The sequence below is a fragment of the Lethenteron reissneri genome, chromosome 16 (assembly GCF_015708825.2).
Source record: "Lethenteron reissneri isolate LAM-NWPU_2019-01 chromosome 16, ASM1570882v1, whole genome shotgun sequence".
In the NCBI taxonomy this organism is placed as follows: domain Eukaryota; kingdom Metazoa; phylum Chordata; class Hyperoartia; order Petromyzontiformes; family Petromyzontidae; genus Lethenteron; species Lethenteron reissneri.
In genome coordinates this window covers 7191210-7208997 of record NC_083794.1, presented here as the reverse complement: position 1 = coordinate 7208997, position 17788 = coordinate 7191210, and the positions used below count along the sequence as shown (strand labels likewise).

General features: G+C 54.3%; 1 protein-coding gene across 1 annotated transcript in view; it reads right to left on the bottom strand.

The window, feature by feature from the left end:
- LOC133343110 (FRAS1-related extracellular matrix protein 2-like) overlaps positions 1–17100 on the bottom strand; it is a 62769-nt gene extending 45669 nt beyond the window's left edge. The window contains exons 1-3 of the mRNA XM_061552615.1: positions 17040–17100; positions 11552–16807; positions 2976–3065 (exon numbers count right to left, since the gene is read on the bottom strand). Of these exons, the coding sequence (XP_061408599.1) occupies positions 2976–3065; positions 11552–16807; positions 17040–17100 (5407 nt within the window). The remainder of the gene's footprint in view (positions 1–2975; positions 3066–11551; positions 16808–17039) is intronic.
- Between the last annotated feature and the right edge of the window lie 688 nt (positions 17101–17788).

Below are 17788 nucleotides of genomic sequence, written 5' to 3'. Positions count from 1 at the left end.
CATGTACAACGTGCGTCGATTGTTTAAATGGCGTAATGAGTAAATGGCACTAAACAAAAAAAATTGGGAAATGTTTCAGCCAAAATATCTTTGCGAATTGACACCTAGAGACAATTGAATAACACGGTGGCGAAGTCGGCATCTTACGCGGTTGAGGATACCCACAAAGGACGTTGCACCCGTCTGTCTATCCACTCCGATCTTCACAGCCGCATTCCAAACAGTGACACATCAACTCGGAAATCTCCCACAGTCGGTTGCTGGTGGAAGGCAAGCCGATGGGCTCGGTTTGCGAGAGCGGGTAGCTTTCAGGCTCAGGTAAACATCCTAATGATGGGAAGAGGAACCCGAGCAGCCTCGTTTGCACCCAGCAACTGACCACCCAGTGGTCAAGTGGCAGCCTGAGCATCATTGACGGTTGCTTCTATCGCAGGCCCCCCCCCCACCCACCCTCCACACACTCTCTCCTATTGCGGGCCACCTGGCTCTACTACTGCTGCTGTAAGTGGGGTCATTCCAAAAAGCAAAGTGGTTAGGGAGGTACTGCAGCACTCAATTTTCAATTAAATTTCCATTGACACCGCGTAAGAGGTGGGGGCAGTGCGCGCACTTGCTCGCGCGCTGCGCTATCAATCTTGGGACCTGAGCTTGACTCCTGCCCATGGTGTGAGCGATATCGGAACTGGTTTTGGGACCCCCCCCGCTCTTCACCATGCACTGACCAGCATGGTGAGGTATGGTCAGGTAATTTCCGTGAGGGAGGCCTTCATCGGTCGGCGGATTGAGAAAGTGCTGTAGATGATTAATATTAGGACCGTGTAAATGCGTGTTAAGACCAGAGGTCTCTGTTTTAATGGAAACGTGGGTAAGAATGATTACAGCGTTAACAGCAAACAGGTACTTGTGTGACAAATGAAAGGATGGGGCTAACTCCTCCATGAGAATGAATGACGCTGTCAGAGCAGTGAACTACTTTGACTGGAATTCTTGAACAGAAAAAAAAGCCACTGCTGGTGCTGTAATTGTACAATTCATCATTAAATTCAAATCTGGCCAAACAATATTAACGACGGCCCATTCGTTACACGCTTGCCAGGGGTAAAGGGCCTTTCCGCAGAGCTACCGCGGAAGGGTTTCATCTCGGCCAAAATTGCTGCAAGGCAAATAAATAGCTGGGCAGAGAGATGATGAATGAACGAACGAGTGGGTGAATGAATGTGCAAACAAGGGCTTTGTTTCCCTCCCACCCCTGCTCCTTTGGACATTCAGCCGGAACACCGCTAAAGCAAACACAGAAACAGTGCCCCTTGTGCTTTCCCGGCCTTCCACATTGATCCCGATCTCACAACCCCATCACCAAGAAGAAAAAAAAATCTCTCTCTCTGGACCATCCCCATCCTGTCTTGTCCACGTCCCCCCGGTCAGCCCTCAGTGATCGAGGGTCAGTGGTCCGATTACCATCACGTGGCCCCCGGGGCTCCCCTGCCCAGCCATGCGTTGCGCTGCTCTGAAAGGACGTGGCAACAAGTAAACAGCGGCTTGAGTGGAGGAATTGGCCAAAGCTCCGCGTGTCGCACCGCGTGCCGGGCAGCGATAACTGCGGAGATGGATGGAATTAATTTTATTTTGGGGAAAAAAAAGCAACGCTCTTTATTTGTCTGGGAAAGCCCCGGTGAGCATCAAATCTTTTTTTTTTCAGGAGGCTAATGAGTGTTTGACTCTGCGTGAGAACAAACCAGAGTGCCTGGAGAAAACCTACGAATACGAGGCGACTCTCAAAACTATGCACAATTACGCTTCAATATTGTGCTGCTGTACTGCAATCTCTGGGCCATCTCCCAGCCCAAGCCGACAATACCCAGCAATCTCAGGCAGTCTCCCATCCAAGTACTTGCCAGGATCAAACCTGCTTAGCTCTTCCGATCCGAAGCGATCGGAGAGGGTGATTTGGTTGGGCGTCTGCATGGCGCAGTGGTCAGAGCTCTCGCCAGCTTTTGGCAGAGTATGGAATGTGCCAATTAGGTAATTTTTGAATGACACCCACGATTCAAGGAGTGGCTGATTCATTGTGCTCTCAGGAGCGCAGTCTTGATGAGCTTATTTAAACCGTAATCTGTGTGACTTGACGTTCCTGGATAAGTCTCCACGCCTGACTAGATCTTTATAGGTTTTATCAGTCGGTCAGCTTATTATCTAACAAGCGGTTGAGTCCCATTTGTGTGAATTAAAATCTAAATTCACATGTCAAAGCAAAGGATGGAAATCTCTTTACAACGGCAAGATGCTGTTTGGCGAGAGCCCATGACAACCAGTACAGCACACGAAGGAGAATTGTAGCCAGTATATATGTACACAAACACACAATACATCATCATAGAATGCTGGGGAAAGTGCTCTTCGTGAACAGCGACTAAAGGCTAGCACTGGGCACAGTGGGGTGTGTGGCCAGCACCACGCACAGCCACATGTGTCTCCTCCTCGCTGATGTTCACACACCGCACCAGGTACCCATTTGAGACTGAGTTCACCTTGGAGAGGCCCAGGATCTGTTCAGATAATTGTCACTGGTGTTGGCCGTGTGCGGAAATCGAATCCCGGGTGACCGGGTTCGTAGCAGAGTGTGCTAATCGCTGCAGTACCGCTCCTCTCATACCAACACAAAAGACAAAGATCCCCTGTGTAGCCTGAACAGACTGTCGAGGCAAGTGCTGTTAGCGAGCAGCACTTATGAAGGCAGGCACGGCACACGAGGGGGTTGGGTGGCCAGCAACACGCTTAGACGCCTTTGCCTCCCCAGTGGCGATGTTTACACACCACACCAGGTACTCATTTGAGGCTGAGTCGACCTAGGCGAGGCCCAGGACCAGTTCAGGTAATCGTCACATGCACACACATACATCAATTTTTAGATAATGGCATTATATATATATATATATACACTTTATGCACGTGCATAATAACAGTTATAAACTTACCCAGATCTTCAACGGAGAACTGGAAAATGTCGCTGGTGGCGTTGTCCCCCTCATTGAGCACGTAGAAAACCTTCATTTCATCGATGTCACCTGCAACAAGGATGTTTAGAAAGCTCAAGTTAGAAATACAAAACACCTGAGCAATTTTAACGAAGAGCAGGGCAGCTCGTTGAAGCATTCTGAGAAGTTTACATCTTGAGATAAAGTGATAGCACGTGTGGATTTCTTGGCTTATCTTCAGAACAATGCCAATGTGGCTTCCCGCTCAAACTATTTCAGAACACTGCCTCGTCTGTTTGCAGCGCTGAGCAAGCGGTTAAAACCCCACATTCCCACAGCAGGGATGAGTTTATTCCCATAGCACAAACTCTGCTGACTTCCCACAAAGTGGTATTCATTTTATTGATCCTCCAAAAAATGTGGGTACAAATCAACCCCCCCTCCCAATCAGGATTTGAACTTGTGACCTTGTAAATGTAAGTGGAGCGCTGTAAGCACAGCGCCACGTGACCGGACTTAATCCACTGCCCTCCATCGATTTACCCTCTTACAGCAGCAGCAGTAGTCTGAAATCGGGGTGCATATTTTTTGTAAGATACGATTAGCCTGAATTGGTGTGATTTTATTCAAGAATCTATGTTTTTTGTAACTTGACGGCGAATGGTAGCGGCTCTTATGGCTGCAGGGGTCACGTGAACACTAGTAACAGAACGCAAACGAACAGGAAACAATTTGATGCATGTATCGTGAGCTTAACAATTGATAATTAATCAATAAATCAATGCAGATTTCTGCTCCCACTCTTTAGCCTTAACCTTTGAGGTTCCGGCCACAACATCATACTCCAAGCTGTGCTGGAAATACTAGAAGATATCGATGTTCGAAGTGTTAAACCTTTGACCTTGCAAGTCAACCCATGAATTAATTACGATGCGGCCTTCAGCGTGACCACGTATGAGGATTGATGCGTACACAAATACGAACTCCGCTATTTTAATATGTTATGCCATTTGTTTGCACGATGAAAACTACACCTATGTGAATCATATGTGGTCGTTCTTTTAGGTAGAAGCATGAGGAAAATCTGCCATGGGTTTAGCCACGTAATAATTATAATATAACAATTTACAGCCCTTTGGCAAATTCACTGCTGGATTAAGGCCTCCTCATGCCGTAGCAATTCATGGGGGTTTATGTATACAATACTTCTCCATGCTGGTTAGTGGCGGTCCAGTTATCGCTTGCCACTGATGTAAGCTATGGCAGGGAATTGAACTCGGGTCACGGGGCTCGTAGCGAATCACTGCAGTGGCATTGCTCCACCCCAGTAGCTGGCACATAACCTCGGCTGAACGCGATGGTGCATGTATTTTATTGTGGGCGAATGAGGATGTGATACGTGCATACATCGGGTAGTGCCGGATTAAGCTAGTGAGGGGCCTGTAGCATATGTTATAAAGGGGCCGTAAATAAATAAAAAACTTAAATATTAAAACACAAATGTTTTACTTGCATAGTAAGGTAATTGTGTTTTTTTCATTTGCTGTAGAGCCAGGTAATACGACAAATCGCTAATGTTAAACACACAGTCGTTCATAAAAGTCGAAGGTGGTATAGCACTATAGTAATAGAGCAAGTGCAGAATCACTGAACCGGAATTGATATCTTGAAAGCATTTAGCGCGGGGCCCTTGAAAGTGTGGGGCCCGTAGCATATGGAGCTACTTTTGCTACAAGGATAATCCGGCACTGACATCGGGCGAGACAAGGGATATCAAAAGTATGCATTTTCACTTGCATCTACAATACAATCAAAAGCATTACGTGCCGTTCAATAGATAACTGCGTGCACGCAGGCACACGTATTATGTAGACAAGATACGAAACGCAATCAAATTAAAAACGAGGACTATTAAGAAACACCTCTACAAAAAACACTCAAATCTCACAGGATCCGAAACATGTCATCAGTGAAAAGTAAAGTTAACGTTGATCGTTAATATGCATAAAATATATTCTCTCATGAACCACAGCACAAAGATCCAGATCTCACACTCAATGTGTGGACTGCCAGGTGTGAAGGGAATAGCGCTTGGACATAAAATATAAGCCGGAGGGGGCTTCTATGTGTGAGAGTATTTATTTGTTTATTTATTTACGATCTCCTCCCACTAATTAACCCTCTGTGCCCAGAGCTATGGCTCTATGGTGAACCTGTGCGGCTCAAAGGGACCGTCACATTTCCTCTCACAACCGCGCTCACCCACACTTTGTCTCCTTTCCCAGCGGGAATTTACAGCGCTCACCCCCCCAGCGACTGACTCATCGTGTCACGCTCATCAAATACAATTCGTACATTTATTTTTATTTTTTGGCAACTGCACGTAAACCTAGCGGATTGATCGGAATGCACGAAGAGAAAAGGTGCGTTGCGTTGCATCGCCCATGCCCATTTCGTAACCTCCGATTAGCGCGGTTGGATTTGTACGCTTCGAAAGAAGTTCAATGAACGAGCGTATGAACGGGGAACGCGGCGAGGCATCTCAAATGCGATGCTCATCGTCAACGCGGAGGCAGGGTTCAACGTCCGAAGCCTAAATTCGTGGAATCATCACTCGATCAAAAAAAAAAAGGTCTGAAATCTCAAATCCTACGTCCACATTCTGACGTCCGCAGACTCTTTTCAACAGGAAGCATTTCCGCACGTGGTTCGTATTCCTTGCCTCCACCAATTTCCTCCGCGATTGTATTATTTTATTGAAAAGAGAGTAGGAGCTACGGCAATTACATCTCTGGTGTGGTGTGCAACTACGACGATGGGATGTATTTGCCCAGGATTTCCTGCTCATAGCCCAGCCGAGTAAAAGAGAAAAGACGTCAAATTGTAAGTCGCACATCTTGGCCGCGTGCTGCCCCGTGCCTTCTGGTTGCACCGACAAAAACATGTATAAAGGTGCAAGCATGCAACGTCGTGTTCGCACTATTGCCGGCGGAAGGTTCTCCCGCTGGAGGGAGTTCAAAACGGCCCCTCCAGAAGAAACTTTGGTTATTCTTTCATGCTGGCCAGACGTCTTGGAAGAGGTGGGTGCAGCCATACTTTAAACCCACTGCAGGCGACCCGCCGATAGACTGCGGTGTGCCATATTTATACTGCTGGGTGGACAGAGGCAGGAGGTGTTTAAGACACGTGCACACCATTGACACTGGCGCGCCGGTAGATCGAATCGAACCGGCGATCTCTGAATTGCAGGGCCAGTGTGCTCACCGTCGCACCGCTTGTGGCGCCATGGCCAAGTAAAAACACAAGACGTTCAATTGTCGGGCACACATCGCGACCGTGCGTTGCCGGCTCGTGCCTTCTAGTTGTTCCCTAAAACAGGGGCTCAATTTGTATACGTGTTCGCGCGTGTGCGTTATGTGTGTGGCATGCCGTGAATCTGCATCTGCCTGACCCAGAAACAGATGTCTTATCATGCAATCTTGGCAAAGCAGCTGTGTTTATTGCAAGTGGCGCAGAGTCATCCGGGGGAGAGGGATGTGGCTGGGACAGGTTGGTTCACATTGCTAGGTTGTCTTTTCAGGAACCATTGGGGGCGAGATTGCACCGTAGGTTCCACGCTGCAATACAATCCACGGACGCTCCTTGCAAGTGAATAATGCCACCTGTATGAATCGGAAAGTGCAAGCAGCTTCACAGGAGCGCCAACCAAAATTATGGCCTGGAGGTGAATCATAACAACAACAACAACAATGCTGAGAATGTATGAACCAAGAGGGTCCCAGGGTGTCTCATTGGGATGCTTGGCCAATTCCATTGAGGGGCATTTACCATGTGGAAGGAAACTGGAGTAAGTCAGTGAAAGCCCACACATATGATAGAGTAATACTCAAGTCCCACACAGATAGAGTCAATAATCCTTTGCTGTAACGTTATATGGCCTTGGCATTTTCCAACCCCATTCCTACAACACTCGAATGGTCTTGAGGGTCAAACGTTCAACTATTAAGCTTCTGTGATGAAGCTGCGTGGATGCATCTATCATCTATCATAAAACATAGTTTGATATCAGACAACAGCAAAAGGATTTGTCAAAATATGTATTGTAATCTGATACGGCGTCTTAAACGCATGTAAAGAAATCTATTAACCAACACAAATATTTGTAGGAAATAACTTTTAAAGATATTTTTGTAAAAAAAAAATCTATTGCCTTACAAATTTAACTTTCTATATATATGTCAGAGTGAGGACAAAAAATAAACATTGCTTGAGCGTCTGGAAAATGTGCTTTTAGACAGTTGGCAGTGGTATAATTTCAAAAGGTCATACGACTATTTAAAAATGCAACACAAGTCACCCGCAAAATGTAGATATTACATGCACTGCCCTTTCACCAATACATTTCCCAAAGAGGGCCTCCGCACACAGCGCATCTTGTGGAGGTTATCTGGCCATACTTCACCACTCTAGTCAGTGTGGGTTGTTCAAGGTGTAGGAGCATGGAAGTGGGTGGGAGCACAGAAGTGCAGCACAATAATTTACTGCACTACCCTCTGCTGCCCACCACGTAGCCCCGCACCCTATGATTTAGTGGCATGCTGGTCACTCATGAAAACACTCTCATTCAGGTTGAAGCCTCCTTAGCTTCCAAAGCCTGATTAGATTGAGGTCGGATGCACTCTGGGTTAATTGTTCAGAGACTACATAATCCAAATTGTATTGCATTTAAGCCAAGTGAAAATTAAATCACGTTTGCTTGCTGCAGTTATGATCAAACAAATTCAGTGAGCAAGCACCCAAGGTCCTGTGTTTATTACCAGATGAGTCACTGCAATCCGTGTCTGACATGTGCCAATATAACCACGTTTATTTTGATCGATTGGCCCTTAAAAGGCTAAGCGTGCACATGATGCACAGGGGCCGTCGTGTGAACTGGCCACATGGTATTTCAGTTTCACTCGGGCACTTCTCCCTTGCCAACGCGCTTCTGTGCAAATCAAAGCTTGGCACACCAGCCAGCCGAGTCGTGTAACATCATCAAGCGCTGTCTGGAGATAAAAAAAATATTAATGGCTGGCTATCATCGTTCCGAACGTAACACGGCGTAAATTAGAAGCCGGCTCGCTCTGCAGAACTGAACGGCGCCGTTGCAATCAATAACAGACGCGGATATATTTAATCCCATGAAATGCGCCACTTAAAATGTTCACGGCCCTTCAACATCACTCAGACCCATCTTGGCAGGCTTCAGTCCCTGGCTTCCTAAGAAGCCGCCACATAGCCAAGAGCAAAGGCAAGTGGTGTCACACACAGGATCTCCCAGGGGCTAACATTGCCCTATACATATTTATTCGTGGGACCTGCTCAGAGTTAAGCTAGGGTTAGGCGTTGGTCAACCACATCCTTGTGCTGACAGCACCAAGGGGCAGAGAGAGCCGTCGCTGCTGCCGAGGTGCCGTCGCCACCAGCCCGTCAAACAATCCGAGCCACTGTCCTTCTGCTGGTGCTGCTTTGCTTCGTTGCCAACAGATCGGCTGCCCGCTCGGGTGGTGCCCCCCCCCGGGAGGGGCGCCGGGGGGCAGCCCTCACCACCCTACATGATACGGGCACTCGCCACAAGGGAAACCCTGTTGCGTGATCTTGTTTCGACGGAGGTGGCATAGTGAGGGGGGGGGGGGTGCGCACGATATGTTAAATACAGTGCTGTATAAACAGTTCTTACAGGCAAGCCCGTAAGTGTCTGCTGATTCACTGAAGCAGGCACGCACCGCATATATTTGTTATGGTTGTTGGGTGTCCACCGAACTGGCGAACTTTGAAAAAAAAAACACCACTTGTAGTTAAACATTGTTCCAAAATGTTTGTTGTTGTTAAAGTTTATGAATTTAGAATGGGGGTGGGGGGGGGTTGAACCTTCAGCAGGTTGGAGAGGGGGCGCCCAGCCCCCCTCGCCCCCCGACCCCCCCAAAGCTACGGGGCTGACCAAGGGGATGAAGAGGGAGGGGAGACAGCCCAGGAGTCGGCGTCCTGCGGCTCCGGAAAACGCATTTGGCTCTTCAAGGGGCTGCTTCGTGACCGTTATTTATCCAGCACCACCGTCTCGTAGCCACGTGGCATTGCGCCTTTTGAGATAGTTTTTTTTTTATACCGAATTCAAGAATAAAAAAACCGGCTCTACCTTGTTATTTTGGTTGTCGACCCCTTGGTTAGACGAACTTGTATTCGATGTCTCGAGTTCACGTTGCCTCGGTAATTCCTATAGATGGCGCTATTAGGTTATTTTGAATGTGATTTCATTATTTAATCGTACGTATCCTGCGCCGCACAACTTTCTCAATTTGCGGGAACTTAGATTCTAAACAGTCATAGATCATTGTGCCACCGCTCCAACCGTCCCCCCCCCGCCCCCCCCATTCATCTATGTACGTCTCACAAATTCCTCAATCACAACGTCTTACACCCATTCCCCCGAAACGACTGTAATTGTTACGCAGACGCTAGCCAGATGCAATGCCTCATCACCTTCTTTGGGGCCCACGACGAACGCGCTCAATTGAACACCCGCGGTCCACGCCGCTGCGCGCTCACCCCGCACGAAGCGCTCGAGACTGTTTTACACTCGTGATGATGACCCCCCGCCCCGTGATGATGACCCCCCCCCGTGATGATGACCCCCCCCCCCGTGATGATGACCCCCCCCCGTGATGATGACCCCCCCGTGATGATGACCCCCCCCCGTGCTGATGACCCCCACCCCCCCCCCGTGATGATGACCCCCCCGTGATGATGACCCCCCCCCGTGCTGATGACCCCCCCGGTGATGATGCCCCCCCCCCCGTGATGATTACCCCCCCCCCCGTGATGATGACCCCCCCGTGATGATGACCCCCCCCCCGTGCTGATGACCCCCACCCCCCCCGTGATGATGACCCCCCCGTGATGATGACCCCCCCCCCCGTGCTGATGACCCCCCCCCGTGATGATGACCCCCCCCGTGATGATGACCCCCCCCGTGCTGATGACCCCCACCCCCCCCCCGTGATGATGACCCCCCCGTGATGATGACCCCCCCCCGTGCTGATGACCCCCACCCCCCCCGTGATGATGACCCCCCCGTGATGATGCCCCCCCCCCGTGCTGATGACCCCCCCCGTGATGATGACCCCCCCCGTGTTGATGACCCCCCCCCCCCGTGATGATGACGCCCCTCCCGTGATGATGACCCCCCCCGTGCTGATGACCCCCACCCCCCCCCGTGATGATGACCCCCCCCGTGATGATGACCCCGCCCGTGATGATGACCCCCCCCGTGCTGATGACCCCCACCCCCCCCCGTGATGATGACCCCCCCGTGATGATGACCCCCCCCCGTGCTGATGACCCCCACCCCCCCCCCCGTGATGATGACCCCCCCGTGATGATGACCCCCCCCCGTGCTGATGACCCCCCCCGTGATGATGACCCCGCCCGTGATGATGACCCCCCCCGTGCTGATGACCCCCACCCCCCCCCCGTGATGATGACCCCCCCGTGATGATGACCCCCCCCCGTGCTGATGACCCCCACCCCCCCCCCCGTGATGATGACCCCCCCGTGATGATGACCCCCCCCCGTGCTGATGACCCCCCCCCCCCGTGATGATGACGCCCCTCCCGTGATGATGACCCCCCCGTGATGATGACCCCCCCCCCGTGCTGATGACCCCCCCCCGTGATGATGACCCCCCCCGTGATGATGACCCCCCCGTGATGATGACCCCCCCCCCCCGTGCTGACGCCCCCCTCCCCGTGATGATGACCCCCTCGCTCCGCCGACGTGGATTTGCATTTGTTTATTTGAAAGCACCTGTCCCATTCCGCGCAGGTGTGGAGAGCGCGTCTCGCGCCCACTGCCAATCATCGGGCGCACCTCTCCAGAGCTCGACAGAAGGGACGCCGAACGTGAAATGCAGTGGGGGGTGGGGGGGGGGGGCAAAGGGCTGCACTTTCATTTGTTTTTTACGCAACTAAGGCCTCTTCTCTCCTCCCTCCTCCCTCTCAACGCCACAACAACGCATCAACGACGAAGCTTGCAACAGCTGAGACACCTGTGTTGGGATGCAAGTTAAAGCCGCCCAATGATTAAACCGGATTCTCAAGAGGAGTGAGTTGGTGGTCTCATCACAGGACACCAACAGAACACACATACTGTACACGGTGTTCAATTAGACTTCAGCCGAATCGTGTTAATGATGCGATATTTGAAGGGATAATGATTAATAACGTTTTCGATTCGTCCCGCAACGAGCGGCGCTATATCAGGGCGCATGGGAAATGCAGCGGCACTTGACGTGAAAGAAAGTGGCAATTGTAGGCATTTCAAAAGTACTTCTGTAACGTCAACTTCCAAAAGTTGTTGTCTGTATACGAGCTCGGTGTTTTGCACTCCTTTCAGAGAGAGTTCCTAATGGTTTTCGCCCCCCCACCCTCCCCCTCCACTTTGTAACGCAAACACGACTCTCATCAGCACAGTTGGAATCACATCACGACGAAAAACCACACAAAACAAAACACGTGAAATGCTTCTCGCTCGCTCACCTTGCGTGAACGTGGACACGCTGTCGTTGCCCAGCCCGGCGTTCATGACGAAGCCGTGCTCGGGTCCCTGCGTGATGGTGAACGTGAGCACCCGGTTGGCGCTGTCTCGATCCTCCGCCTTGAGCGACTTGCCGCTGATCATGAAGCCCAGATGGCCCGTGGGCAGGAGACGCAGCGTGGGCGCTCCCTTATTCACCAGGATCTGGGGCACGCCGTTGTCCACCTCGACGATGCGGATGCGCATCGTCTGCGGCTTGCGCGTCTCGAACACCGTGTCGGGGAACACGTAGAAGTCCGTGTGCGTGCCGTCGGTCACCGTGAACGAGAAGCTGTCCTCGCTCGTCTCGGTGCCGTCGTGCCGGTAGCTGACGAGGTTCTCGTTCAGGTCCTGCTTGCTGAAAGTCATCACGGGCCGGGAGCCGTTGTACAGCAGCTGTCCGTGCACCGGCACCTGCGTGACGGTGAAACGCAGGCGGCGATCGGGCGTGTCGCGGTCCTCCGCGGTCAGCTCGAACGGCGTGATCAGCTTCGTCTCGCCCTCGTTGAGCCGCAGCTCGTGAATGGTCACCACGGGCTTCTTGTTATCCACGTCGCTGATGGAGATGCGGAACGTGCGGAACACCGGGTTGTAGCCGTCCGTCACCTCGAACTCGAAGCTGTCCATCTTCACCTCGTCGTCCGAGTTGTGGATGTAGTAGACCTTGTTGCCCGCCAGCTGGAGCTGCGTGAAGGTGGCGATGGGGACGCCCGGCGTGTCGGTGCACTCGAGGTGGCCGCGGATTGGCGCTCGCGTGATGCTGAACTCGAGGTTTTCGTCGGGGCTGTTGATATCGCTCGTGCTGAGCAGGTCGGTGGTCAGCGTGACCCGGCCGCCTTCCTTGAGCGTCACCCCCTTGTTGATGACGTCTGGGAAGACCATGTCGATGCTGCCTACGCTGACGTAAAAGTAGCGATCGATGAGAGGGTTCTTCCCGTCGGTGACGTCAAACTTGATGAGGTCGCGGACGCCCTCTTGACCTGTGTGCACGTACTGGATGAGACCCTTGTCTATTTCGTCTTGAGTGAAGTTCATGCCGACGGTCACGTTTTCAAAGTCGTCGTCTTCCTTGTTTACTCGCTGCAAGAAGCCCTGGCCGGGTCCAAAACGAATGATGTACGTGAGCGTCTTGTCGTCCGAGTCGTGGTCCGTGGCCTTCAGGACCTTGTTGGTGATGGTTTTGACTTCGCCTATCTCGACCTCGAGTCCGTCGTTGATGGCCATGCGCGGCGTTTCGTCGTCCGCCGTGAGCACCATGATGAGGATCTTCTTGTCCACGCTGTTCTTCCCGTCCGAGAGGCTGATCTCGAAGCCGTCCTCCTTGGTCTCCGAGTCGTCGTGCTCGTACACGATATTGGAACCGCCCGTGATGTCCTCCATGGTGAACCTCACTACCGGTACGGTGCCCGTAGCCCTCTGCTGCACGATCTGCCCGTGCTTGGGCCTCTTCGTGATCGTGAACTCGAGCGGATCGGGGGGCACGTCCGAGTCTTTGCCGTTCAGGATCGGGGTGTCGATGACGAGGCTCATGCCCTCCATCACGATGAACTCTCGGCTAAAAATCTCGGGCTTCTCGTCGTTGGCCGGATGGATGACGATCTGGAAGAAGTGCCTGGGCGAGAAGTTGACGCCGTCGGAACAGCGGAAGGTGAACCTGTCTTCCACGGGCTCCACGCCCTTGTGGATGCTCTGCACGTAGTTGACGTGCCTCAGTCGCACGTCCTTGACGGTGAAGGCGCTGATGGGCTTCCCCGCGCGCGACTTCTCCGAGCCTGGAGCCGGAGAGATGTTCTCCAGGTAGCCCGAGGTCGGCTGAACGATGACCGTGCAGAGGATGTCATCGTCGGGAGTGTCCACGTCCTCGGCCCTGAGGTTGTGCAGCGTGATGACGTTCTTATCGCCCTCGTCCACCGTGAACTGCTCGCCCATCGTCACCACGGGGGCGACGCTGTCCACGGGCAGGATGGTCACCCTGACGCGCACCCCCTGCACGTTATTGCCGCCCACCACCCACTCGTCGGACAGGTCGGAGATGGTGAGGTTGAAGCCGTCCTCCTGCTTCTGCGCGCCGATCTCGCCGCCCGTGTGCGCGTAGAGGACCGCGCCGTTGATGATGTCCTGCTGCGTGAAGCGCTCCGCGGGCGCGCCGTTCACCAGGATCTCGCCCGACTTGGGCACGTCCTCGACGATGAACGTGAGCATCGTGTCGTCCGTGTCGGCGTCCGTGCCTCGGATCACGTTCGTCGTGATCTCGCTGGCGCCGTTCTCCAGCACGTCCATGTACGAGCCGAGCGTGCCCTCTGGCAGCATGATGGTGGGCGTCTCGTCGTCCACCGGCTTCACAGACACCTTGACGGTGACGGGCAACGTGTGGACGCCGTCGCTCACGTCCAAAGTGAACGAGTCGACGAGCGTCTCGGCGCCGCTGTGGGAGTAGGCGACGCGTCCGTTCGCGATGTCGTCGAGCGCAAACACCTCGCCCGCGGCCATCGCCACGTTCACGTACAGCACCTGTCCGTGCTTGGGCGCCTGCGTGAGCGTGAACGTGATCTGGTTGCCGTCCGTGTCCGTGTCGGTGGCGTCCAGCTCTCCGCTCGTGATCACGAACGTGCCCCTCTCGGGCACCGTGAAGCCCGTGTTGACGATCTGCGGGGGCTTGTTGTCCACGGGCTGCAGGAAGATGATGAAGGTACCTTCCACGCCGTTGCCGGCCGTGTCCTCCACCGTGAAGGCGAACTGAACGACGTGCGGCGTGATGCCGAGCTCCTGTTCGGGCGGCTTGTATGCCACCTTGTGGTGGTTCACCTGCGCCTGCGTGAACTCGCTCACCGCGGTGTCCGGCTTGTCCGTGAGGACCAGCTGCCCAAAGGCGACGGGGTTATTCTCGTCCGTGTCCGTGGGAGGTTTGATCACCGTGTACCTGAGGTCGCGGTCGTCCGAGTCGAGGTCCGTGTAGCGCAGGAACTTCTTGCGCAGGTGCGTCAGCTCGTACTCCTTCACCGTCATCTGCAGGGTGGTGCCCGGCACCAGCTCCGGGGGAAGATCGTCCACGGGCTGGATCTTGATCACGAACGAGTGCTCGCCCGACTGGTTGGGCGGCTCGTTGTCGTCCTGAACGCGGAACACGAACTGGTCCATGACGGTCGTGGTGCTGTGCGGCCCCACGTGCCGGTAGTGCAGCCTCCCGTCCAGGATGTCTTGCTGCAGCCACTCGGTCACCACCTTCTCGTAGACGCCCTCCGACTCGACGAGGGTCCACGACGTCGAGTCCTCCACGGGCTCGTTGTGTCGCAGCACGAGCTCGCCCACGCTCGAGTAGGGCTCCTCGACCGTGAACCTGATGGTCGAGTCCTCGGAGTCGATGTCCGTGGCGCTCAGCACGAACGGCGACAGCTGCACGATTTCGTTCTTGGAGAGCACCAGGCCCGTGTTGGCGTTCACGATGGGCGGCTCGTCATCGGTGGGCACGATGGTGACGGGAAAGAGAAACTCCACCTCGTGTTTGCCGTCGCTCATGCGGAATATGATGTTGTCGCTGTACGTGTCGCTGCCGTCGTGCTGGTACACCACGATGCCGGCGTCGAGGTCGGCCGGCGTGAAGAATTTCTTGCGAGCGCCCAGCACCGTGAGCTCGCCGCGCTTGAGCCCGTCGATGACGCTGATGCGCACGTCCCCCAGGTTGTCCTCGTCGCTGATCTCCAGGTTCTGCGCGCTCGACAGCGGCCTCGACTGCCCCTCGAAAAGCAGCTGCCCCGTGTTGCGCGTCGCCACGGGTGCGAGCGTGTTCATGGGCTTCACGACGATCATGAACGCGAAGGGGTCCGAAGCGGAGCCCTCCGTGTCCACCACCTCCATCTCGATCTGAAAAATGCGTTCCGCGTCCGAGTCGACCGACGGCGGCTTGTAGGCGATCTTCAGGTCCTTGACGTCGCGCTGGTAGAAGGAGGTGATGGGCAGGTTGCGATCGTCCGTGCTCACGATGTAGCCTTGCTGATGGCCCAGCGGGGACGTGATGTTGAACACCAGGTTGTCCGGGTCGGACTCGATGTCCTCTGCGGCCAGCATGTCCGGCGTGATGGCCGTCATCACGAACTGGTCCACCTCCATCATCATCATGGCCACGAAGCTGGGCTTCGGCGGCGTGTTCTCGGCTCCCTCTCTGATGCGCACCATGATCTGGAAATACTCCTGCTTGAGCACCTCGCCCTCCTTGTCCGTGAGCTCCACCAGCATGGGGACGTAGTCGCGGTTCGGGGTGCTCGTGAGCGCCGTGTGCTCGTAGCGGATGTCGGCGCCGACGAACTCGGCGCAGCTCGTCATCTGGTGGTTCGCGTTGAAGTTGACGAGCTTGCCGTAGCGCGGCAGGTTGCCCGCGCCCACGAGCGCCGTGATTCTGCACACCTCGTCCGCCTGGTTGTACGTGAACTCCAGTATCTTCTTGTCGATGGGACCGCTGGTGCCCATGAGCTTCTCGACGTTGAGCGGTAGATTGCGCGTGATGATCTCCTGCTGCAGGAACACCACCTCCACCTCGATCATGAACGGGATGACCACCGTGCCCGTCTCCGTGTCGTACCGCAGCTGCAGCTTCACGCGGTCCTTGGTGGGGCTCCGCGAGCCGAAGTGGGAGTACTTCACGTCCGTGGGGCCGAAGTCGCACGGGAACTTTTTGGGCGTCAGCATGCCGGGCCGCTGCGACAGGGGGTCGTTCTCCAGCACCGTGATGGCGCACCGGTCACCCGGCTGCAGCTGCACCACCAGGTCGTTGATGGGGTCGATGTGGACGGAGCGGCCGAAGGGCACGCGGACGCCGTTGTTGGCCACCAGAATGGAATCGCTCGTCGGGCCCGACCTGGGCTCGAAGAAGAGGTCAGCGTCCTCGTTCTGCGCCGCCACCGTGCCCGCACAGGCGAGCGCGGACAGGGAGAGCAGCAGCAGCAGCAGCGAGCCGCGCTCACTGCGGTTCGCCATGCTCGCAGGCTGGCGCGCAAATGCGCTCTGCGCTGCCGAGTTCAGAGCGGATGAACACCCGAGATTTACGCATTTGGCGGAGGAGACGCGCACCGGCTTGGACGCGGAGCGCACGCACGCAACACAGAGCCGCGCAGCGCGCAGAGCTGCTCCTCGCGAGCGCCAAGAGCCTAGGCAGCGCCGCCGCTGTGAATGCCGTCTGTTAACCCCGCTCCTAAAATACTCCACCCCGGCTACGGGAGCGATCCCTATGCATAAGCGGTCGCATCTCCCCTATTGGCTCCACGAGCGAGGGCTGTTCCCTTGGGGCAGCTCCCATCCACCCCACCAGAAACCCAGTTCGGTCCCCCTACCCCCCACCCCCCACCTCCCACCCCCCCCCCCTAAACCCCTCTCCGACCTCCTCCTACCCCGACCCTCACTGCACGGTGGAAGTGTGCGGAGCCACATTTCGCGCAAGGAGTGGAGTAGTTGACTCACCTGCGTTGCCTCCATCCTTGTGGAGCGAGGCAGACTTGTCGAGAAGAAATTTCGAGAGCATTGGCGGTGTGTTACCTGTGCCTGCTGCACGAGCGTAATGTCAGCGCACAGCCCGTATACCTCGCAGTGCGCTTGTGGATGGAGCTATAGACAACGATCCCTTCTGTTGTTACATTTAGCTGCAGGAAATTGTCACACATTCGTTTTATAACGGGTTCATGATTAAATATCAACTTGCCGTGCAAACAATATCCAGGCTCGAACATGCTTGAGCTTCTGAGATCTGACGAGTTTCGGGCCCATTATGCTCGCTTGCATCGGTCATAGATTCGTCGACATGCACAACGGGATGCTCTTGAGCAGTGGTTCTCAATCTGTGGGGTGCGTGCACCCCCAGGGGGTGCGAGATGCTCTCTCTGGGGGTGCGAGACATGGCCAGATCTTGTTAGAAGGTAAATCATCGAAAGGCAAATTTAGCACGGGCACGTAAGTACAACTACTTTGCTTCACCAAACCCTCTGTACTTATTAATATCGCAATATTTTGCAACGATTGGGGGTGTAAGGCTGCAGCAAAGGTCACGCACGAACCACTGCTGTCGACTCTTGCGTGCCTCCGTGCATGCAGAGGGCAGTGCATACAAACCGAAACCGTTGTCCTGTACGTCTATGATCGCCGCCTTCACAAACATCAGCGCATGGTGAAGTGTCGTCAAACAACCCCCACGGCCAGTACGGTCTATGCGGAGC